This window comes from Leucopleurus acutus, assembly GCF_964270905.1.
Source record: "Leucopleurus acutus genome assembly, chromosome: 4".
NCBI lineage: Eukaryota > Metazoa > Chordata > Mammalia > Artiodactyla > Delphinidae > Leucopleurus > Leucopleurus acutus.
In genome coordinates this window covers 20,693,994-20,720,739 of record NC_139146.1, presented here as the reverse complement: position 1 = coordinate 20,720,739, position 26,746 = coordinate 20,693,994, and the positions used below count along the sequence as shown (strand labels likewise).

The 26,746-nt window shown below is 37.4% G+C and overlaps 1 protein-coding gene across 2 annotated transcripts in view; it reads right to left on the bottom strand.

Moving 5' to 3' along the window:
* Positions 1–26,746, bottom strand: part of PRDM5 (PR/SET domain 5) — a gene marked incomplete at both ends in the record, with an annotated part of 206,846 nt that overhangs the window by 54,436 nt on the left and 125,664 nt on the right. For both annotated transcript variants that reach the window (XM_082837920.1, XM_082837921.1), the window contains one exon: positions 25,332–25,425. In XM_082837920.1, coding sequence (XP_082694046.1) covers positions 25,332–25,425 — 94 coding nt within the window. The remainder of the gene's footprint in view (positions 1–25,331; positions 25,426–26,746) is intronic.

Here is a 26,746-nt window from a genome sequence, read left to right as displayed (position 1 = left end):
AGATTTACAGTCATCAGGTTAGTTATATGTTAATTAAACCTAATGTAGTATATTGAATTATTATTTTCTTTCATGATAGCCAAAATTGATTGAGCCAGGAACGAAATATAGATAATACTAAGGAATTTTAGAGAAGGGAGCATAACAAATTCATTCCCCATTTTACCTGGTGTCGTAATACAGAAATTTCCACTACAGACATGAGCTTTTTTCTCCTCTTTTAGAATCTGATTGTTCTGAGTTTGAATAATGCTCATCCTCTCCTAGGTGTAACTCTGGGGAAGTCATGCAACCTCACTGAACCTCTGAAAAATGGGACCAAACATTCAGGTTTGTTTAAAGCAGTCTCTATGCCAGTTACCACACGACAAGTAGCACTCTCTTTCACTTACACGAGTGACCCAACTGAGACAATAAAAACATATGGTCACCTATTATGGATTGAATTGTGTCCCCCAAATTCACATGTTGCAGTCCTAACCCCAGTACCTGAGCATATGACTCTATCTGGAAATAAGGCTGTTGGAAATCTTACTAGAGTAGCCTGGGTCCCTAATCTTATATGGCTGGTGTCCTTTTAAGAACATGGCCTTGTAGAGACAGACAAACACAGGGAGAATGCCAGGTGAAGAGGGGAGTTATGCTGCCACAGCAAGGAACTACCAGAAGCCGGAAGAAAAGCCTGGAACAGATCCTTCCCTGGAGACTTCAGAGGGAGCACAGTCCTGCTCACACCTACCCTCCAGAACCGTTGGACAACAAATTTTTGTTGTTTAAGCCACTCTGTGGTACTTTGTTACAGTCCTAGCACACTCATACAATCACCCTGCTCATACTGGAGGCGATTATTATCTTCACTGATGTCTGTCTGTCTGCTGTCTGCGAGGCCTGTGTAGACTGCTCAGGAGAGAAACTGGTACTCTAGACGGCCAGTGTTTCCACCCCATCCCCACTCCAAGCCTGAGATCCAGCGATACTGAGGTGATAGGTTTGGGAAACTTGGGTTAAGTCCCACTCCACTCATTCATTCCACTACCCCAGGATGTAACTCCAGTTTTAAAGGATGTCACTGGGTAAATGGCTTTAATAAACAGAAGTTATTTGAAAACTAGAGTATGAGGTTTGCAAATCAGCCTAGGCTACATGAAGCTGCTACCCTCTCTACCCTTTTGGCTGGAGCATGTTTAGGGCAAGCCTGCCTCTCTCAGACTCTGAGGACAAAGCTACCTGCTGTTCCACACAATCTAAAGCTGAAGGTTACGTGTATAAGTCAACATGCTGATAAACAGTAAAGTTATTTGTCTAATTTGCATATTAAAGACAAGGTGATATTCTTAGGTGTTTTTTTTTTCACATTATGCATGTGATGTTTTCCCTCATTAGTGCAAGGTATTGTGATGAGTAAGTTTCCAGGAAATATTTTTGTCTACATATAAAATTATCCTGGTATGAACAGGAATTTTCTTGAGTTAACTCTAAGAACACAGATCTTTTTTCTTGCTTGAACACTGCCAGTACATAGGTTCTGATGTACAATATGGTGCAAATCCAAGTAATGATTACTTTTAAATATCTGGTAGATTTAGATACTGACCGTTTACATTTTGCATAGGCTCATAGCAATGTTCAAATTCTGACTAACATGAAAATTAATCTTAAAACTAGCTAAAAAATTTGAGCTTAAAAACCAATGTAAATGGAAATAATATAATAGCTGAAACACACAGAGCCTACTAGTAGGCTCTGTTCTACGGTTCAGAATACTTAAGGTATATTAGTAATTTTGTTTCTTGTAACAACATTATGATCTAGGAATTCGTATCTCTAGATTACAAATGAGGAAAGCAGGCACAGAAAAGATAAGTGATTTGCTCAAGATGACATAGCTATTAAATAGTGGAATCAGAATTTTAACCCTTAAGCTTTAACTCTTATACCATAACATAAATTAGTAATATGGCTAGTATTTTATATAAATTAGGTTAGACTTCCTAAAGTTACTGACAAAAACTCTGCTTCTTGCAATTACAGCTGACATTAACCAGATCTTTCTGACTGGTATACCGAGGCATTCTTTTAGTTACCAAAGCTCATCAGGAAAAAGTCAGGGGCAGGTTAGGAAGGTATGTTATATCTCAAAGCAGATCCCAAGCGGATGCAAATACTGACATAATATTAACCTATGCCTTGAGAACTACATACAGGTAACCACCTTCAACATTCAGAAGGGAAAAACAGTACTGCCAAATATTCCATACTACACTATGAGATTTAGCTACCAGTAGTTAGATTCAATAAGCATAGTAACATAAATAATATTGAAGTGTACTTAACAGCAAAATATTTCTCATTTAACTAAGGAAAATAGATGAGTTCTTTGCATCTGCTTCTTTCTTTAAATTATGTCCTGACACTGAATATCATTAAAGTCCGCTTGTGTTTTCTTCAAAAACATCAAGGAACATACAGAAACATGATGACAACTGTAAAAGGTTGATTTTAAGCTGATTTTACAAGGTGCCACAAAGTAGGCAGACCATGAAGCTAATTTATTCATTCATTAAATAGATATTTTTTGGGCACATACCATCTTCTAGTTACTGTCCTGGGCTTTGGGAATGCAGTTGCGAATAGATTCACAAAATCACTGCCTCTTCAATTTTACTAGTGTAAATGAGAAAGACAAGTAAACATTAAGAAAAAAACATAAGATAATTCCAGATACTGACACTGTAGGAAGAAAATAAAACAAGGAGATAGGTTTAAGAAAGACCTCTGGTGGCAGTGCACAGGAAAAGGACTTAGGAAAAGGTCATTAGGAAAGGCAAAAGAAGTGAATGAATGTAGTACCTAGATGCCAATTCAAGCACACTTTTTTGTAACCCTTAATCATTGAATTGGAAGCATTTTAGCTTTACTGGACTTGAAATAGGTGCCTCCAAATTCTCACTGCGGGCACACCTGAGACAGAAGAAGCTTAGAAGTATCTGAAATATGCAAGAGGGGTCGTGTGGATATTCAGAAAAGAGCTCCAGAAAATTGCAGATGGCCTTCCAAAGGCAGCTGATGGTAATGAAAGGGGACATCTGGGTGCCACATGTAAGACTTTACCAGAGTCTAGCCTGGTCCCCAAATAAGTTACCTTGAGTCTTTTACAAAGAAAATGCATTATGACCACAACCATCCACTGGCAAGTATGGGCAAAAACAATAGGAAAAAAATCTGATTCTAGTTTAATATATGCCATTAGTATTATAATTTATTGACTTTACCATTATTTTGTGCAATATAATTAAACACATCAGAAGAATTCCAGGCCTCACTAAAGGATTAACATACTAATATTAAAACAATATCTTAAAATGTGTGAAGGGAATTCAGGTTAGCATGAATCTTCAGGATAAAAGGAAAGATCTTAAAGCCACTAAACCACTGAACATCCATCTATTGCCATGTAATCACCCCAACGTCCATCTTGAACAAATCCTTTCTAAAGATCTATGTTTACACAACATGAAATTACTAAAGAAAATATTGCAAACTTTGATATACCTATGTTAGATATCTCGATATTCTTAAATTTAGACCATGGATTTAATTTTAGATATGAACTCGATCACTCTATTAGAAGCTCAGAAATCAAATATCATTTCATACCACTAAACACACTGAATGCAAAAAACTTAGTAATATTGACTGTAATCAATTTTTTAAAGTTTTTTTTGATGTGCTCCATTTTTAAAGTCTTTATTGAATCTGTTACAATACTGCTTCTGTTTTATGTTTTGGTTTTCTGGCCATGAGGCATATGGGATCTTAGCTCCCCGACTAGGGATCGAACCCATACCCCCTGCACTGGAAAGCGAAGTCTTAACCACTGGACCGCCAGGGAAGTCCCTTTACCACAATTTTTAAAAAAGCGTATGGCCAATGAGCCCTATACTTTGAGAGATTTTTAAACAAGTGGAAAAGTTTACTACATAATGTATGTTTTAAGACATTTTGATTAAAATAAAAACAGATTATTTCCAGAAAGCATTTTAATAATTTTAACTTTTATTCTGTTAGTATATTTTTAAAAACCTATATAGATTTCAGGGAACTCCCATAAATCTCTGAAAATATGAAAAAATGTACATACAGAGAAAATGCAATTTAAGATGGAATAAGGTCAAACTCTTATTTTCGATGAATCCAAATTAAATAATGTTTAAATAGTTAAATTACATAATGTTTAAGGATTTTGGAGCCATAGTTTTAATTTTTACTTTGATTCTTCTAAAATTAAGTTTTGGACATGGCCACTTTCAAATGAAAAAGCAAACCTCAGAAGTGTATGTTTCATGAAAAATACTCTAAGATGGTTCCATATGGTTGAACTTCAAAATATATATATTATACGGGAATTGCTTAGAACTTTATATTTGATTTTCACAAATATCATGGGACTGGCTTATTCTGCTATTGTGGACTAAGGAAACTGTTATAAAACATCAAAGTCACTCATTCTAAATGAAAATTAAACCAAAAATATAATTGTGTAAGCACTACCCAATCATTTTTTCCAATTCCACCATTCCAGACCCCTCAACCTATGGAGCGTCTAATAAATTAGCAGCGCACCACAGAGAGAAGTGAAATGCTATGCTGGCTAATGGGAGCAGCTCAAGTTCATTCTTGGCAACTTGCTATGAACTGAAATACTTTTCCTCTGCAGCAAAGAGAGTCACGACACCCCACTGACCTCACTGAACCCCACGTTGTTAGTCTTGGAATACTATTCATCAAATCCTGTGGCATTTCACTTGCCATCTTCAAAAAAGAAAGACAACAAAATCTGAACTTTACATTTGCTATTCTACTTTTAAAAGTTTAAAGAGTTTACTACTGTAAGGAAGTGGACCATAAAATGTAAAAATCAAAAGGTGACTGAGGGGACCTTTGCTTTGGCCACCTGAATCAAAACAAATTGAGTCTTTTTTACAAAATGCAAGTTTCTATGGAGCTCCAAAACAGTAAAAGATGCATTGTTTTCCTTAAGAGTCTGCAGTTACGGTATCCCACCCTCATCTCTGAAAAGATGCCACATCAAGTGAGGTGAGGTTCCCTGGGAAGAAGAAAAATAGGAGAGCCACGTGCCCACTAACTTTCTAGTCTGAAATAATAAAGAGCCAGACCTACTTATGGGTGGAGGGCAAAACAAAAAACAGTTTTACTGATGCAGACAAAACAGGATATGAGATGCAGAATACGAAAGGACAACAGTTAACTAGGAAGAGAAATTAAGTTTTCCTACTCAGGATGCCCTGGCTTGGGCCAACCAGGTATGTAAATGACACCCATTACATGCCATTTTGTCTGAAGGGAGCAAGACATCTTCCTCAGGTCCTCGATACGGGTGCTGATAGAAGCAAAGTGGATTGTTTAATAGGAGAAACCTCAGCACAATCCAGACACTGAGGAAGTTTCAAAGGTTCTGACCAGAAAGAAAAACTCCTACATGAGTTCTCCACACTGCTATGTGAAGAGACACTTTACAGTAAGGTTGGGAAGTAAAATAAGGTAATCACTGATCTGGGTTTGCTGTTAGGGAGTCGGATTTTGGTGGGAAAATCATTAATCTTTTCACCCAGTAGTTTTCCGTTTTTAGGAATTTCTACCAGAAGTTTTATTTAACCCAGTATTTACGAGCACAGTTTGTGAAGAGTGGTCATGCAGTGATGAAGCAGTTAAACCTTAGGTGCCTGCACACAGAGGGGTTTTCCGGCTCACAGGGCCAGCAAGGAAGAATCAGAGTATAAAACCGGGAGCAGCAAGAAACCCAGAAAACTAGTTTCTTATCCAAAACCTAGAAAAGCTATAAAACCTTCCCCAGGCCTGAGGCACAATTCAGAACTACAGAAAAACAACACACAGAGAAGCTGTTCTTGGAGGGAAACATGGTAGCAATGGTAGGAGAAAGCACATATCAGAGGCAATCAAATCTCCTTCGGTTTTCCTAAACTAAAAAAAAAAAAAAAAATGCTGTGTTCCAGATTTAACAGAGGCAGCAATTGATAATATTAGCTAATAATTTACCAATAAAGCTGCTGAAATACAGTTTCAATAATGAAAATCATTGCACAGGCCACTTCTGTTTTTGAGGATCCCAGCAGATCAAAAAAAGAAATGATAAAAATAGTTACATAAATGATGATATATTTTAAATGATCCATCTTATCATGGTCCCTGTGACTGTACTATTAATTCACTTGATGATTGTTCATCACACTATATTCCAAGACAATGTCACTCCCTCACTCTTCCTTATGTGCCCCATATCCCAGCCTATGACTAACCTTGACATAAGCATTATAATTTTTATATTAAAAAACTAGGGCCTTTGATATTTTCGAAAAAAGTAAAAAAAAAAAGATAATCACATTACCAATGAAAGTCAAAATGAATGTCTCTCCCTCTTAAGTTGTTATATATGCTTGTTACTAGCCCAAAATCAACCAGGGAAGAGATAAATACAGAAAAGAGGAAAAAATGGTTTATTCCACTGATGTGGTTGATCAGAAATTATCTGAAGTATCAAAATCACACTGAGAAAATAAGAATCATACATAGAGCTCAAGACTCTACCCACGAGGAAGACTTCTTAGGGAAAATCTGAGCTCTCAATTTCAATCTCTGAAGTATGATGGGGGGGTAGAGGAAATCTTTTATTTCTATGCAGATTCTATACTCAACTATTCTGTTAACTCTTAAATTACCTGTGGGTAAAAGAATATGTGATTTGACCTAACGTTAGTAATTAACCACCTAGAAAATAAAGATAGCAAAATAAACTCCCTCTCAAAATATAGGGGTTATCTAATTATAAAAATGTGAAAAGACATGTTTAAATTTGCATTTGTGTTTACAATGACTGTTAATTGTTTATTTTTGTTTAGGACTAATTGTAATTGTTGCCTTATAGTTACTTAGCTGCTGTTTTTATTAACTTTGGACAAATATTCTACAAAGAATGAAAAAATTCCTTTAGAAAAACTATTAGAGAAGGAAGAAAAACAGTGGCTAAAATCCAAGTATCATCAAACCATGATATACCAATTCTTTATTTCTAAGATGATCACAGGTAGTTACCAAAAAATTAAATATTTCCTAAGACAGTGATTTATTACTACATTCAAATAACAGTGTGCAAGCAGGCCTGGAACAGAAGGGCCAACACAGCCGGTATCTATTAACACGGAAAGTTGGTTGGAACTGTAGGCAAGTAATTAACCTTCTGGCCCAGAGCTTTAAAACCCCAAAAGCAGTTCCTAGAATTTCTTTCATAATTTATGAACGACTGATGGAATTCATGTCACAGTCCATGGATTCCCTTGTGGAATTAACCCCAGCTCTCAATGACCCTAAGAAGCTATAAACCAACGGGAGAACATGCTCTACTATTTCAGCTGACCCGCAGAGTGCCATCTCTGTCATTCCAACATAGGAAACTGCATGATAAATTACAGAGCTGCCTGCCAGGCACAGACCTAAACATTCACCTTCACTAACGATGATGGCAACATACAGTCCACGCACCCTCACTCACCCCAGACCAGCCTATTTGACAGCAAACCCTCATCAGTGTTCTAGAGATGATCTATATGCTGCTGCTAAAGGTTATAAAGAAGATGATGATGACGACACTGGGACTAGAGGGTCAGACCTTATATTAAGGGAGTATGAATACCTGTGATTAAATACAAGTAGGAATAACAAAAACAAAACACACAGCACAGCTGGCAGCAACAGCTCACATGATAGCACGCTTACACCATGCTAGGCACCGTGCAGAGTTCTTTGCCTACACGTTCAGTTGTTCCTTGAAACAAGGCTACGAAGTTGGTGCTTTTATTCCACCTGTTTTTCAGGTGAGGAAACTAAGCCTTGAAGAGGTTAAGCAATTTGTGATAGCTCATACAAGGAGGAAATCAATAAAATGGAACTTGAAAACCTGTAATCTGTCTCTAGGATCTGACTCTGGATATAAACCAGGTATAAAATAATATGGTATCATAGACGGTTGATCCTGTGGTACAGAAGTTTCTCCATACCTAGAGTTAAAGACCTCAGTTAGACCATAAGTAACAAACTACATACCCTCAAGCTTCCAAGTCGAGATTATTATCCTCAACTGGTTGTTTATCAACATGATAATATCATCTAACGTTACGCATTATGGAAGGAATTTACAAAATTCTAGGGTGAGTTCGAGAGTAACAGTAAAGGTTAGGAGGCATGGTAAAGAAGAAGAAACAAAAACACCAGCAATGGGATATACTGGAAAAAGTTTAAGCCTTAGTTTAGTTCTAGAAGAACCACATATAAATTATGTAACCTTAGCAAATCATTGTATTTTTCTGGGCATTAGTTCAATTAAAAGGCTTGAACTAGAAAACTTCTGAAGTTCCTTTCTTTTCTAAAAGTGAAGTCTATTATATCTTAATAATCTATACAAGCAGATGTCTTGGGCACACTTGCCATGCATGTCCTTATTCTAATCACCTAATTATGAAGAATGAGTGGACTCTAGAAGGTAGATACAAGGTTTGTGACAAATAATATTTTCAATGTTAATGGAAAAACCAGAGTTTTGCCATACTTCACCCTTAGCAGTACGATACGGCAGCAATGGGAATGGAAGACAGAGAGGCAGTAGACAAAGAAGAAAGAGGGTGAACCAAGGATACAACTGGTTGGTTATTTAAAGTAGTAAAGGAAAAAAATCAATCGAAACATGAAAGAATTGGAGAGATTTTAAAAATGTAGTTTTTAAACACTATTAACAAAAAAAGACAACAGAGACATAAATAGGAAGATCCCTCCCAGCACTAAAAAACAGGTAGTAATCCAACAGCCAAGTGATCATGCCTTACAGAATGACCACAGCCATGAGCCAATAAAATAAAGCCTGCTGTAAGAAAGTTCACACGAAGAAAAGAAAAAAGTGCATTTAACACTACACAAGGCAATACTGTCACTCTACCAGACAGGATATGATGAGAGATACCAAATGGCAAACTGGAAGAAAGAAACATAAACTGAAATCATATTTCTTCTTCATAAAGCTTAGTGTTATTTGATGTCACAAAAAAGAAAACTGACATCCCCAGATATTGATGTACAGTTTGAATACCATAAAAACAAAGTGAAACTGACTCCTTCAACATAATGGGAAAATGATGAAAAGACTATTTATTACCTCTATAAAAATCTCATCACATTGCAGTGTATTCAAATGTACATCCACCTCACTGAAAGGCTCAACTATCAATTAATAATCATTTCTCAGAAATAAAAGAAGTAATCTGGCCAACCATATGACATTCTGGAAAACAAAAAATTATGCAGAAAGTAAAAAGATCAGTGGTTGCCAGGGGTTGAGAATTGTGAGATGAACACACAAAGCAAAGTGGATTTTTAAAGCAGTGAAAATACTCTGGATGACATAGTAATGGTGGATACATGTCATTACACATTTGTCCAAACCCACAGAATGTGCAACACCAACACTGAACCATAAGGTAAACTATGGACTTTGGGTGATTATAATGTGTCAATGTAGGTTCATCAATTATAGCAAACATACCAGTCTGGTTAGGAATATTGATAGTAGGGGAAATTACACATGCATAGGGGGAGGAAGTAGATGGGGAAAACTCTGTACCTTCCTCTCAATTTTGCTGTGAACCTAAAACTTCCCTAAAAACAAAGTCAATTAAAAAAAAAAAAAAGAATCTGGTGAAACTAAACTTAATCATCATTTTCTCTGTATTACTGCCCACTATTAAAATGAGTCAGAAGTAAATGACCAAGTAAATGCTGCTTAAAAAAAAAAATCAAAACACCTTTCATTTGGCTCTAAAGCATAAAATTTTCATACTACAGAAATAATATAATACTTTCAGAATTTCACTCATCTTTTATACTGGAAAAGTTACAAAATTTTTGTAATTTTTGTGGTACTAATAATAACTGTGTAGCAGCTATGTAACCGTGTAGCAAAAAAAGAAAAAAAAGAAGAGAACACAAAAATAAAACGGAATTTGAAGTAAAAAGATTTGGATCTTATTACTTTGGATAGGTCATTTGCTTCTCTGAATCTCAGCTTCTTCACCTAGAAAATGAGAATGATATTGGAAACGCATCACACTGACTATGAAAGGATTAACTTAGAAAATATTTGAGAAAGGTTCCCTCCTTCGATTAACGTGATTAAAAACCTGAGCCAGATCTGCCCTGCCCTTCAGCTTAGAATCTAGTGAAGGAACAGATAAAGTAAGTATAATATCATAACTGAGAAGAGACATTCATATATACCAGACAATGGGAACCCTCAAAATCTCTAGTAGATGAGAGGTTACATAGCGCAAGAGACTATAATATACCACAAAACTGTTTGTAGTCGTTCTAGTTCCTATAGAATTGATTCATCAAACAAAATGGATGGGCAATTTGTCAGGGCTAGTATTCCTCTCTGTTTTTTCTAATGACAATTTAAAACACTAGGTAATTCCAAGCTAAAAGGAGTCACAAAGAATGGAAAGAAAAGCAAAAGCTTACTACATTGTGAGTAGGCCCAGCTGATAGATTGAGGAGTTTAGCAATTTTATTCTTTGATGCTAACATTTCTCGAAGTGAATTCCACAAACTCTTGTGGGTATTATATGAAAAAATGGTTCTATTGTCAATTAAATTTGGATTCAGATCTGGGACTTCTCACTATGAAGCCAGTATCCTTCCCACTATCCTACAGGTACTGCCATCTACTTGTAGACACTTTTACTTATTCAAGAAACATTCACTCAGTTCTTTCTCTATGCCAGGTAGTGCTCTGAATAGGATCAGATATGGGCACAGCTCTAAGGAAGCAAGAATCTACAAACTACTGAAGAAGGGCCAGCATCTGAAGGGTGCTGTGTGGAGAGAGGTACACCATAGAGCATGCCCACCTAGTAAGAGGGGAGCGAAGCGATGGGCGGGTAACACATCAGGGAGAAAGTAACATTTAATTGGAGACTGGAGGGGAGTGAAAGAAGCCCAGTAAAGGAGCCTGGGATGTCAAGTGCAAGGGATGTTCATTTGCACAAGGTAAGGGGAAACCACTGAAAAGTTTTAAGTAGGAAAATAGCTTGACTAGGTGAGCCTCATCAATTCTTTACACCTTCTTTTATAAAATAATACATATGATTTCCAAAGTATTTCAAAGAAAACTTCTGAATAATCCATGAGAATTGCAAATTTCATGGAATTCCTTTTTCAAGATGGCTAAGCATGAAGTAACGATACTCTGCTTCTTCAAAAGAATCTGAGTTCTCTCTGAACAGTATAACTGTAAGCAAAAAACCAAAACAACAAAAGTCTGTTTTGTTTAAAGAATATAGTCTTCCCTGCTGAAAGAACTAGGCTCTGAGGGAGATGTACACAAGATGTGAGCTATGAAGCTGGGTGTTCAGGAGACAGATCTCAGCTGCACTTGGTTGGCATCTGTGTCCATTCCATTGTTCTTATTGAAATAATACACTCCCACTTTTAATTATGAAAAATTTAAAACATGAAGAAAAATTAGAAAAATAGTGCAATGAACACTATATACCCTCACTTGGGTTTAATATTACCATACTATTACCATAGTGCTTTCTTATTCTCATTTCTCTCTCTTCAACATATATTTTTCTATGTACTTCTTCTTGCTGGCCCATTTGACAGTAAGATGCAAAGACATGTCACACCTAAGTAATTTAGCAGGAAGGTTCTGACAGTAACAGTTACCTGCATAATCATAATATAAGATTAATATACTTTAAATATTTTTATTGTACAAGAAAATTATTATAGAAAAATTAGAAAACAGAAAATCATGAAGAAAATTCAAACTGTCCATATTCACAATACACAGAGATAACCAGTTACTAATTTAGTATTTAACCTTTAAGACCTTAATATAACAATGTTTTATCCTTACAAAAATATACTATTTTATTTTGTAACTTATCATTCTCATTTCTTTTCATGTTTATATTTATACAATCATTTTTATTGTCTATACAATATCCCAATTTATAGATATACCATAATTTATATAACCAATCTCCTGAATGTTGGATATGCAGGCTCAATCTCCAATTTTTTGCTATTTATAAACAGTTCTTCAAGAAACAGGACAATATTTTTTAAACAAACCTTACTGCCTTTTTGGACTTAGTAATCAAGCATACTTAGGGTTTATGTCTAATAAAGAAGGTAGTAATAATTTTAAAAGCCAAGGACAAGTTTTCATGTCATATGGTCAATTAATTTGTGAAAGATTATTCTGGAGGTCATTAGGGTTTAATTTCAATAAAGAAAGTAGTGAGGCATACAATAGTTCAGATTTTAAAATACCACCAAAAATAATTTTTCCAACTGAGTTCCCCTTTATTAAATACTTATTAAAAAGAAAGGCTTAGTTAATCAGGAACATACCCCTCTACAGTGCATTTTTCCAAAGGTAATATGCTAAGAAAATTCCATGATTATGCCAGACATCATGATGTTAACTTAGTTCCTTATCAACAGTTAATCCAGATTATGTTTATAAACTAAGTTATTAAAGTTCCAGCATATTCAACAATTTAAGATCTTGATAAAGTTGAAAGAAAGAAAAGGAAAGATATTGAACATAAAATTCTCAGTACGATGTCCTGTAAGAAAGAAAAACCAAAGAAAAGGAGCAAGAGATAATATAAGAAACTACATCTTTCAATAAAGCCTTGCCACCCAATGTTAATGAATACAATTCAATGATTCATTTAATTTTGGAAAAGTAGTCTTCAGTGGGAATATTACAGAAGACTTTCAGAGATTATACTTAATTCAATTAACTGACCATCTATTAATACTATGAACCAGCAGCACTAAGTATTTTACAGACACGATTCAATTTATTCTCCACAAAGAACTTATGAGGTAAAGTGGATTCAGAGAGGTTAAGTAGTTTGCTCAAAACTGCACAGCTAGTAAGTGGCAGAGGTCAGGATTCGAATTCAAATTAGTTGTTTCTGAAGTGCTGCCCTTTCCATTACCCGGAGCAGACTCCCATGGCAGAGGAAGGTAGAGGAGGAGACACATTGGGACCCGCTTCTACTGAGCAGGACAACTCTCTAGGTGGGGAAAGTTGTGCAATCTCACTATCACTCAGATTCCTCCAAACCCCAACTAAAGGATTTCACATAGCAGGAAATAGCTTACTGGTAGGATAACCTTTTAGAAAGGTTCTATCTGCAGGCAAATTTGAGAGGTAAGGTCTGCAGTATACCTATAAATATGCCCAAAGTTGGAAAGCTTTAAATGGTTTTCTGTTTACAATCATAAACATATCAACCCAACAGCAAACGGTACCTATAAAAGTGCACCGTTGGCACACCTCCTACTCATCACCTGCCCTTTTAAAATCCAGATTCCAGCAAAGGCAATGACAATGGACATTAACATGTTTCAGTAGCAGTAGCAGTAGAAGCAGCAGCAGCAGCTTAAGAATTTATCTCAAAAGGCAGAGTGACAGTTGGAACCAAACCAGTCTGAGCAATCAAATGAGAGAAATGGTGTCAGTTAAATAGGATGGCCTCTGTCAGTTGGATCCTTACCTGCACAGGCAACACATTCTTCTCTGCAACTTCTGCCTCACCTGACCCCAAAACACACACACACACACACACACACACACACACACACTCCTATTTTCCTAGGCATTTATCATTGGCTAGGTGGTCCTTCTAGAGCATTATTTCCCCAAATATGGTCTGTGCACTCCTGGGGATCCCCAAGATTCTTTCACGAGGTCTTCGTGGTCAAAACTACTTTCACAATAATATTATTATGCTATTTTCCTTTTTCACTGTGTTGATTTTGCACTAATGGTACACAAGTAACAGTGGGTAAAACTGCTGGGCCTTGGTGCAGATCAAGACAGTGGCATCTGATGGTACTAGTCCTCACTGCATCTTCACAGACACACACTCATAAGAGAAATACATGCTGGTTTCATAAACAGAATGTCCTTGATGAAGTAAAAATTATTAATTTTATTAAACCCTAACTCTTGAGTAAGATATTTTAATATTCTTAGTTATAAAATGGGAAATAAGTACTTGTAATGCATATTGATATATTAAAGTTGTCTCAAGGAAAAGCACTTGTGTGATTGAGTCATGAGCTCACCTAACAGCTTTTTCTCATGGAACACCATTTTTACTTGAAACAAAATGATTGACATATAAAATATGGTTATTCAGATTTGGTATCTGGTAAACATTTGTTTTTTGAAAATAAAAGAAGCCTGTCGTTTCAAAAGAAAGAAGGAACGAAGGAAGGGAGGGAGGGAGGGAAGTGTTTCTTACCAAACATAAGCATTAGAGCAGTCAAAGCAAAATTTCGAATTCTGGAAAACCTGTGCATGCTACCATGTGCTCGAAGGCTCCCGAATACTTAAGACTTGCCTAATGAGATCGGTGATGACACTAACACATGCGGAGGATCCACGTAACTCAGTGAGCCACTATTTTCCAAGTGATCTGTGCATCATGTTACAGAATCACACATGGGTAAAAGATCATTCAAAGTGCGAGACACACCAATGGATTTTAATGCGACAGAATAAGAGAAGTTCACCGAGATGATTTTAAGTTCCACAACACAAGCCTTAAAAAAAAAAGACCACTTTTTGAGTTTTACTGTAGTAACAAATAATATCTAAAATTATTTGCAAAGGCTAGTTAAGAACTCTCCTCTTCTAACTGCACACCTATGTGAGGCCAGACTTTCTTCAAATTCAGCAATCAGAAGAACATGTTGCAGCAGGATGAATGAAGAAACAGACATGAGAAACTGTCTCCTCTTGAACCAGACATTAAAGAGAGTTTCAGAAATGTAAAACAATGTCTCCCGTCTCACAATATTATTTCTGATTAGAAAAATGTAGCTACTTTCTATAAAAATATGTTGTTTATGTTAACATGTAATGGGTTACTTATTGTTATTTTTAACAAATTAATAAATATTGTTAAATGTTCTCAGCTTTAATTTCTAATATAGTAAATAGCTATAGACACAACCCACACAAACGAAAGCTTCCCAGGGTCCTCAATTATTTTTGAGATGATATGGAGTGTTGAGGCCAAAACGTGAGTACCAATGATCCAGAGGGCCCTGTTCCTCAGAGGCCGCTTCAGCTGTCTGTCCTGACCCTTCCCACCCCACCTTCACTCAGGGTCCTCGCCACTTCACTGCGTGCTCCCTAACAGTATATAACTAAATGTTTCCTACAGAATAGGCTGTGACCCCATACCTGTGTTACCCTATAGCACAAACACAAATCACTAAACCTAGTGTGGGAAAGGGCTGAATTAAATCACGTGATTTAGAGACGGGCGCGAGCCGCGGCTAAAAGCACGGACCCCAGAGACGGGCGGGAGACGCTAAGGCTGCTGCTGCCGCCACCAAGGGGCCTGTGTGCGAGCACAGGTCACTCTCCACACCCCTCTTCCGCGGAGCCTGTGCAGCCCGCCACTGCCAGGGTCCCGGGATCCAGGGACAACTTCCCCGGGAGAACGCACGGCGCGCCTCAGGCTGGTGCAACGTCACGCTGGCCTCTGCCGCCGCAGGCCCGCCCCGCACGCAGTGCCCCTCCCTCCCCCCCCACCCCGGCCTGAGTGCCCCAGAGCCCCCGAATCAGCGGCTCCTTTAACCCCGTCCTGTCTGAGCGAAGAACGGGCGCTCTCAGGCGACCTACACGCAGAGGCGGGGCCAAATCCAAAGCTGAGCCCCTGGGAGCTGTGAGAACAAAGAAGAGAAAGGGAAATCTCTCCCAGCAGCCTCAGAAGCAGCGGATTAAAGCTCCACAATCAACTTGATGTACCTGCATCTGTGGAATACATGAACAGACAATGAGTCATCCCAAATTGAGGAGGTGGACTTCGAGAGCAAGATCTATGATTTTTTCCCCTTTTCCTCTTTTTGTGAAGGTGTATGTGTATGCTTCTGTGTGAGATCTTGTCTGTATAGCTTTGCTTCCACCATTTGTCCTACGGTTCTATCCGTCCATGGTTTTTTTAAAAATTTTTTTTCTTAATAATTAATTTTGATTTTAATAATTTTATTATACTTTTCCTTCCTTCCATCCTTCCTTCCTTCCTTCCCTCCCTCCCTCCCTCCCTCCCTCCCTCCTTTAGACAACGAATCATCCCAAATTGAGGAGGTGGTCTCTGAGAGCAAGATTTATGATTTTTTCCCCTTTACCTCTTTTTGTGAGGGTGTATGTGTATGCTTCTGTGTAAGATTTTGTCTGTATAGCTTTGCTTCCAACATCTGTCCTAAGGTTCTATCCGTCCCTTTTTTTCTTTCTAAATAATTATTTTTTAATTCAATAACTTTATTATACTTTATTTTATTTTACTGTATCTTCTTTCTGTCTGTCTTTTTTCCTTCCTTCCCTCCTTCCTTCCTTCCTCCCTTTCTTTCCTTCTTGCCTTCTTTCCTTCTTTGCTTCTTTCTTCCCTCCCTCCCTCCCTCCCTCCCTCCCTCCTTCCCTCCTTCCTTCCTACCTTCCTTCCTTCCTTCCTTCCTTCCTTCCTTTCTTTCTTTCTTTCTTTTTCTTCATACTTCTACTAATTCTCTCTACTTTTTCTCCCTTTTATTTTGAGCCGGGTGGATGAAAGGCTTTTGGTGCTCCAGCCAGGAGTCAGGGCTCTGCCTATGAGGTGGGAGAGCCAACTTCAGGACACTGGTCAACAAGAGACCTCCCAGCTCCACATAATATCAAACGGTGAAAATTTCCCAGAGACCTCCATCTTAACACCAGCACGCAGCTTCACTCAACGACCAGCGAGCTACAGTGCTGGACAACCTATGCCAAACAACTAGCAAAACAAGAACACAACCCCATCCATTAGCAGAGAGGCTGCCTAAAATCATAATAAGGCCAAAGACACCCCAAAACACACCACCAGACATGAACCTGCCCACTAGAGAGACAAGATCCAGCCTCATCCACCACAACACAGGCACTAGTCCCCTCCACCAGGAAGCATACACAACCCACTGAACCAACCTTAGCCACTGGGGACAGACATCAAAAACAGCGGAAACTACGAACCTGCAGCCTGCAAAAAGGAGACCCCAAACACAGTAAGATAAGCAAAATGGGAAGACAGAGAAATACACAGCAGATGAAGGAGCAAGATAAAAACCCACCAGACCTAACAAATGAAGAGGAAATAGGCAGTCTACCTGAAAAAGAATTCAGAATAATCATAGTAAGGATGATCCAAAATCTTGGAAATAGAATGGAGAAAATACAAGAAACATTTAACAAGGACCTAGAAGAAATAAAGGTGAAACAAGCAACGATGAACAACACAATAAATGAAATTAAAAGTACTCTAGATGGGATCAATAGCAGAATAACTGAGGCAGAAGAACGGGTAAGTGACCTGGAAGATAAAATAGTGGAAATAACTACTGCAGAGCAGAATAAAGAAAAAAGAATGAAAAGAACTGAGGACAGTCTCAGAGACCTCTGGGACAACATTAAACGCACCAACATTTGAATTATAGGGGTTCCAGAAGAAGAAGAGAAAAAGAAAGGGACTGAGAAAATATTTGAAGAGATTATAGTTGAAAACTTCCCTAATATGGGAAAGGAAATAGTTAATCAAGTCCAGGAAGCACAGAGAGTCCCATACAGGATAAATCCAAGGAGAAACATGCCAAGACACATATTAATCAAACCTTCAAAAATTAAATACAAAGAAGACATATTAAAAGCAGCAAGGGAAAAACAACAAATAACACACAAGGGAATCCCCATAAGGTTAACAGCTGATCTCTCAGCAGAAACTCTGCAAGCCAGAAGGGACTGGTAGGACATATTTAAAGTGATGAAGGAGAAAAACCTGCAACCAAGACTACTGTACCCAGCAAGGATCTCATTCAGATTTGAGGGAGAAATTAAAACCTTTACAGACAAGCAAAAGCTGAGGGAGTTCAGCACCACCAAACCAGCTTTACAATAAATGCTAAAGGAACTTCTCTAGGCAAAGAACACAAGAGAAGGAAAAGACCTATAATAATGAACCCAAAACAATTTAGAAAATGGGAATAGGAACACACATATCAATAATTACCTTAAATGTAAATGGACTAAATGCTCCCACCAAAAGACACAGATTAGCTGAATGGATACAAAAACAAGACCCTTATACATGCTGTCTACAAGAGACCCACTTCAGACCTAGAGACACATACAGACGGAAAGTAAGGGGACAGAAAAAGATATTCCATGCAAATGGAAACCAAAAGAAAGCTGGAGTAGCAATTCTCATATCAGACAAAATAGACTTTAAAATAAGGACTATTAAAGAGACAAAGAAGGACACTACATAATGATCAAGGGATCGATCCAAGAAGAAGATATAACAATTGTAAATATTTATGCACCCAACATAGGAGCACCTCAATACATAAGGCAAAAACCAACAGCCATAAAAGGGGAAATCGACAGTAACACATTCATAGTAGAGGACTTTAACACCCCACTTTCACCCATGGACAGATCATCCAAAATGAAAATAAATAAGGAAACACAAGCTTTAAATGATACATTAAACAAGATGGACTTAATTGATATTTATAGGACACTCCATCCAAAAACAACAAAATACACATTTTTCTCAAGTGCGCATGGAACATTCTCCAGGATAGATCATATTTTGGGTCACAAATCAAGCCTCGGTAAATTTAAGAAAATTGAAATTGTATCAAGTATCTTTTCCGACCACAATGCCATGAGACTAGACATCAATTACAGGAAAAGATCTGTAAAAAATACAAACACATGGAGGCTAAACAATACACTACTTAATAATGAAGTGATCACTGAAGAAAACAAAGAGGAAATTAAAAAATACCTAGAAACAAATGACAATGGAGACACTACGACCCAAAACCTATGGGATGCAGCAAAAGCAGGTCTAAGGGGGAAGTTTATAGCAATACAAGCCCACCTTAAGAAGCAGGAAACATCTCGAATAAACAACCTAACCTTGCACCTCAAGCAATTAGAGAAAGAAGAACAAGAAAACCACAAAGCTAGCAGAAGGAAAGAAATCATAAAAATCAGATCAGAAATAAATGAAACAGAAATGAAGGAAACAATAGCAAAGATCAATAAAACTAAAAGCTAGTTCTCTGAGAAGATAAACAAAATAGATAAACCACTAGCCAGACTCATCAAGAAAAAAAGGGAGAAGACTCAAATCAATAGAATTAGAAATGAAAAAGGAGAAGTAACAACTGACACTGCAGAAATACAAAAGATCATGAGAGATTACTACAAGCAACTCTGCCAATAAAATGGACAATCTGGAAGAAATAGACAAATTCTTAGAAATGCACAACCTGCCAAGACTGAATCAGGAAGAAACAGAAAATATGAACAGACAAATCACAAGCACTGAAATTGAAACTGTGATTAAAAATGTTCCAACGAACAAAAGCCCAGGACCAGATGGCTTCACAGGTGAATTCTATCGAACAGTTACAGAAGAGCTGACACCTATCCTTCTCAACTCTTCCAAAATATAGCAGAGGAAGGAACACTCCCAAATTCCTTCTATGAGGCCACCATCACCTTGATACCAAAACCAGACAAGGATGTCACAAAGAAGGAAAAGTACAGGCCAATATCACTGATGAACATAGATGCAAAAATCCTCAACAAAATACTAGCAAACAGAATCCAACAGCACATTAAAAGGATCATACACCATGATCAAGTGGGGTTTATTCCAGGAATGCAAGGATTCTTCAATATACGCAAATCTATCAATGTGATAAACCATATTAACAAACTGAAGGAGAAAAACCATATGATCATCTCAATAGATGCAGAGAAAGCTTTTGACAAAATTCAACACCCATTTATGATAAAAACCCTGCAGAAAGTAGGCATAGAGGGAACTTTCCTCAACATAATAAACGCCATATATGACAAGCCCACAGCAAACATCATCCTCAATGGTGAAAAACTGAAAGCATTTCCACTAAGATCAGGAACAAGACAAGGTTGCCCACTCTCACCACTCTTATTCAACATAGTTTTGCAAGTTTTAGCCACAGCAATCAGAGAAGAAAAGGAAATAAAAGGAATCGAAATCGGAAAAGAAGAAGTAAAGCTGTCACTGTCTGCAGATGACATGATATTATACATAGAGAATCCTAAAGATGCTACCAGAAAACTACTGGAGCTAATCAATGAATTTGGTAAAGTAGCAGGATACAAAATTAATGCACAGAAATCTCTGGCATTCCTATATACTAATGATGAAAAATCTGAAAGTGAAATCAAGAAAACACTCCCATTTACCACTGCAACAAAAAGAATAAAATATCTAGGAATAAATCTACCTAAGGAGACAAAAGACCTGTATGCAGAAAATTATAAGACACTGATGAAAGAAATTAAAGATGATACAAATAGATGGAGAGATATACCATGTTCTTGGATTGGAAGAATCAACATTGTGAAAATGACTCTACTACCCAAAGCAATCTATAGATTCAATGCAATCCCTATCAAACTACCACTGGCCTTTTTCACAGAACTAGAACAAAATTTTTCACATTTTGTATGGAAACACAAAAGACCCCGAACAGCCAAAGCAATCTTGAGAAAGAAAAATGGAGCTGGAGGAATCAGGCTCCCTGACTTCAGACTATACTACAAAGCTACAGTAATCAAGACAGTATGGTACTGGCACAAAAACAGAAAGATAGATCAATGGAACAGGATAGAAAGCCCAGAGATAAACCCACGCACATATGGACACCTTATATTTGATAAAGGTGGCAGGAATGTACAGTGGAGAAAGGACAGCCTCTTCAATAAGTGGTGCTGGGAAAACTGGACAGGTACATGTAAAAGTATGAGATTAGATCACTCCCTAACACCATACACAAAAATAAGCTCAAAATGGATTAAAGACCTAAATGTAAGGCCAGAAACTATCAAACTCTTAGAGGAAAACACAGGCAGAACACTCTATGACATAAATCACAGCAAGATCCTTTCTGACCCACCTCCTAGAGAAATGTAAATAAAAACAAAAATAAACAAATGGGACCTAATGAAACTTCAAAGCTTTTGCACAGCAAAGGAAACCATAAACAAGACCAAAAGACAACCCTCAGAATGGGAGAAAATATTTGCAAATGAAGCAACTGACAAAGGATTAATCTCCAAAATTTACAAGCAGCTCATGCAGCTCAATAACAAAAAAACAAACAACCCAATCCAAAAATGGGCAGAAGACCTAAACAGACATTTCTCCAAAGAAGATATACAGACTGCCAATAAACACATGAAAGAATGCTCAACATCACTAATCATTAGAGAAATGCAAATCAAAACTACAATGAGGTATCACTTCACACCGGTCAGAATGGCCATCATCAAAAAATCTAGAAACAATAAATGCTGGAGAGGGCGTGGAGAAAAGGGAACATTCTTGCACTGCTGGTGGGAATGTGAATTGGTTCAGCCACTATGGAGAACAGTATGGTGGTTCCTTAAAAAACTACAAATAGAACTACCATATGACCCAGCAATCCCACTACTGGGCATATACCCTGAGAAAACCAAAATTCAAAAAGAGTCATGTACCAAAATGTTCACTGCAGCTCTATTCACAATAGCCCAGAGATGGAAACAACCTAAGTGCCCATCATCGGATGAATGTATAAAGAAGATGTGGCACATATATATAATGGAATATTACTCAGCCATAAAAAGAAACGAAATTGAGCTATTTGTAATGAGGTGGATAGACCTAGAGTCTGTCATACAGAGTGAAGTAAGTCAGAAAGAAAAAGACAAATACCATATGCTACCACATATATATGGAATTTAAGAAAAAAAAATGTCATGAAGAACCTAGGGGTAAGACAGGAATAAAGACACAGACCTACCGGAGAACGGACCTGAGGATATGGGGAGGGGGAAGGGTGAGCTGTGACAGGGCGAGAGAAAGTCATGGATATATATACACTAACAAATGTAAGGCAGATAGCTAGTGGGAAGCAGCCGCATGGTACAGGGATATCGGCTCGGTACTTTGTGACCGCCTGGAGGGGTGGGATAGGGAGGGTGGGAGGGAGGAAGACGCCAGAGGGAAGAGATATGGGAACATATGTATATGTATAACTGATTCACTTTGTTATAAAGCAGAAACTAACACACCATTGTCAAGCAATCATACCCCAATAAAGATGTTAAAAAAAAAAAAAAGAAAATGGAACCAGACTGAACATTAAAATATTATAAAGCACAAAAAAAATCACGTGATTTCATAAGAAAAAATAATAAAGAGAGAAAAAGTGAATGTATAGATCTCAAATTGCGAGCTTTATCATCATAGAAGCAAAATAACTACATAAACCCATTTGGTCACTGAGCCAGGTTCCAGCTTGGAAGGGAAAATGGATGCACGTGATTTGGAGGACAGGACAAAGCGAATAAAAGAGAAGCAGGGCTTCCCTGGTGGCGCAGTGGTTGGGAGTCCGCCTGCCAATGCAGGGGACACGGGTTTGTGCCCCGGTCCGGGAAGATCCCACATGCCACGGAGCGGCTAGGCCCGTGAGCCATGGCTGCTGAGCCTGCACGTCCGGAGCCTGTGCTCCGCAACGGGAGAGGCCACAGCAGTGAGAGGCCCGCGTACCGCAAAAAAATAAAACAAAACAAAACAAAAAAAAAAAGAAAAAAAAAACAAAAAGAGAGGCAAAAGCAGCATTAGTCCATGCAGGAAAAGAAATCCACGCCAGGACTGTTATGGAAGCCCAGATACTGCCAACCCGCCAGGTCTCCACAGCCACCTCTGTTGCTTGACACCGACCACTTCAAATACAGCCCCAGCCATGCTGCCAGGCAACTGTCACCAAAAACATAGGTTTCACATCAAAATAACTCAAAGAAGAATTGTAAAATGTGAAAATGAAATGAGTCTGATTTTAAACAGAAAAATCCAGTTATAAGTGGATAGTAATTGTAAATAAATAATTATACAACTATTTGTGTGGACATACATAAACACATAGGCCACCTTTATGTCTTTACTTTACTTATTTAAATGTATATGCTGGCTGACTGTGCCTTAGCACTGTTGTCTGAATTTAGGTGGCCAGTTTTCTTGATCAGAAACCAATAAACCAGAACCTGTACAACATTTAAATAACCAAATCATATAAAAAAGATTTGAATTTTTTAAAATATTCTTTAGATTACAGATACTATAGAACATAACATGACAACAAAAAAAATCAGAAATATTTATTAATATTTTTATCACAGAGAATTCTTGGAGCTCAAAAAAATCTTATTATTATTGCAACTTTGTAGCAGATAATAATTAAAATTTTAGAAGACATTACTAGTTTAAGTTTATTCTTCTCCACTGCCCATCCTCTACAAGTAAAATAAAATGTAGGCACATGGAATTCTCAAGGATGGAATTATTCTGAATCATCAAGTGTTCTATGATTGGATTCATCTTTTATATGCTGAAATACATGTTTTAATGCATTCTGAACAATAATCACTGCCTTTTGAAAACACACTATATCAACCATAATTCAATTACATGACAATGTCTCAGGGCATTACTCTAAACTTATTACTATGACACACAGAAATAATACACTTTCCCCATCTCCTAGTTGCCCTCCTTCCACATACAAATCATACACACAAGCACACACATACAGACATAAAATCTGCGGAGCAAATTATAAGTTACATTTTCAGGGTGGCACAAAGACGTCTTCTAAGAACTACGGATCCAGAATGGAAGGCTGCTGATTTCACTCTCGCCTTTAACCATGTCTGCCACAATTCCGCATGGCCCCCAAAACACAGAAGAGAGTGGTGTCCACTGACGTCAAAGACTACACTGTTAGGTTCCGGGGCTGGCCTGGGACTTCAGAGCTCTCTCTCCTCTCTCTTCATCATTTACTTGCCTCTTCTGTACAATCAGGACATGGTGCTAACAGTCTCTGGCACTATTTTAAGTCCACCTGTCCTCAGCATGATTCTCTGCTGCCCTTTTCTTTTTGCTTCTCTCTACTTTTCTTTTTGTTGTGTTCTGTTTCTGCTACACATATTGGACTGTGTCCTGAAAGCCTCACTTTCTGTAGATACTTCTAGTCAAGAAGATCTCCTTTCCTTCTTTAGGGCGCCCATTATTCCACAGCCATCATGTATAATGCTTGATCTGTTCTTGGTTATATGTTTCATTTGAAAGCATTTAAGAGGCTATTCTAAGATGACAACTACTAAGTTGACCTACGCTTTTCAGCTTTAGCCAGAAAATTTCCAAAATAAGAAATTATGCTGCATGGCTGTCCTTTTTTTTTCCACCTTTGTATAATAATCACAGTATTATTCTTTGACCTGCTTAAACTAACATTTCTTCATTCACAACACAGTTATTGTGCTAAACACTGAGCTAGGAGCTAGGGACACAATGATGAAGAAAGTCAAACACTACGGTTCTTGAATAAAAAGCTTCAGCAATTTAATCCAGTTACACAGTTTACCAAACACAGTCCAGCTACTGAGAACCACTTAAGATTCACACACAATAATCTGGCTATCAAAATTGAGAGTATTCTTTCAAGTCTTTTCAAGAACTTCTCTACATGACAGATAAAACCCAAACAAAGTTCTTTGAAGAATATTTAGCTGTTCATTCACTAGGGCACAGCCCTCCCTCATGGGAGAAATTACACAGGAAGTTGTAAGAAATGAAGAAAACCCTTTAGGAAGCAATTCATGGCATAACAGATACTATGGTCACATCACCCTTGCATCCAATAAAATCTTATAGCATTCAAGCCACATTCCAAGGACTTTTTACATTTTAAAAGGCCACATTTGATGCGAGTTACAGGAGGGATTTTTAAGAGGAGGCCCTTAGCCTTCTGTAAAACTGCTACACCCTATTCCATCTATTAGAATAGTATATAAAGTAAATCACAGTTGTTTCACAACCAAACATTAATCAGTTGCCACTTTAGATATTTAACTTAGTTTGGGAAAGTGTACTTATTCAAAATTTTTCTAGAGTAAGAAACCAAATGCTATAAAACTTTACAAGAGAGGAAACAGTCAAGATTAATTCTTAATCTTGGGAGTCATTTTGTAAAATTATAAACTCCTTCTCTTGGAAGAATTTGATTTCTCTATGTTGTTTTTATCTACATACCTGTGTGGCTACGGATATGAACTCTCAGTGTACCACTGCTGGCAAACTTCTGGCCACAATATGGGCAGATTTTCTCCTTTTCTCCTGTATGTGTCTAAACGGAAAGGAATAAAAAAGGTTGAGGACAAATATAAAGAATGAGGTTAAAATGATTAAGTGCCTCTGACAACAGTAAATCCTTTTTTTCCCAGGATTATGTTCCTTTAAAATGATTTAATATCACAATGAGATTTTAAACAATTTATCATGGTTATTCCCACTGGTTCAAAAAAACCTCTTAGAATCATGTGTTAGTGTTAATTTGAAAATAACTCTGCAGTTTACATTTTAAGCCTTTATGGAGCCCCCATGTAAAGATGATTAAGTTATACAAAGCCAGTATATGTTAACAAAACCGCATAATCAAAATGGGGCTACAGCTGCCCTTGACTGCTGCCAAGAAACACTTCCTTAGAAGCACTTTTCACATTCTTTGTGTGTATTTAGTGCTTGAGGACAGAATTAATCTCAATAAAGTAATCTGTTACTTGCATTATGTTTGTCAGACTGGATTGATTTTACTGCAAAGCAAAAAGGAATATAAATCTGATTTGATCTTTAAATTCAGCAGGTGTTAACTGAACAGTCAATTTGAAAGATCACTGCTGCCTTCAGTACCTTTAACCTGGACATAAAACCACCACACAAGAAAAGGTGAATGAGTATCACCAAAGCCAGTTTCAATACAATGTTAAGAGAGTTCAAAGAAAAAAAGAGTGACCTCTCCCAAAAAAGGAGGCAGATGAGGTGTTTTAAACTTGTCTCACAATCTCATCAGGCGAGCAGTGTTTCTACCAACATCAAAATAGGTCATTCCAATAAATGAGGCGACAGAGCTACTCTTCAAGCCCCATTGGTTTTCAAACTTAGGAGAAGGGAAAAGGAGAAGGAAGCCATTACTTCAGATACCTGCACATTCTCTCGGACCCTTTTTAGAATTGATAACTTCAATGATAACCTAAATATGAACAAAAGCATATAGTGGATCATCCGGGTTACCACCACCGTCACAAAACAGAACTTCCAGGGCCTGTGTTTGCCTTTGTTTTTACGCAAATTACTGGCAAATATTATTATTTGAATTGCCATGAGCTAATGTAGAAAGAACAGGAAAGGTTTTTTAAAAGGTGTTTTAAAAAGGTTTTTTAAAAATGATGTGTTCCCAGAAAGGAAAGACAGGCTAGCTGGGATAGAGAAAAAAGGGTGGGGTAATTATGTCAGAACCCGACAACCTCGAGGAACCACTAACTTAGCAAAACATTCTCATCTTCCATATTAAATCAATTGTTAACTTTAATATAATTGGTTTATAACCTTATTGGTTGATATTTAATTTATAAATTTTCATATTTGAATTATAATCTATATTTGGATAT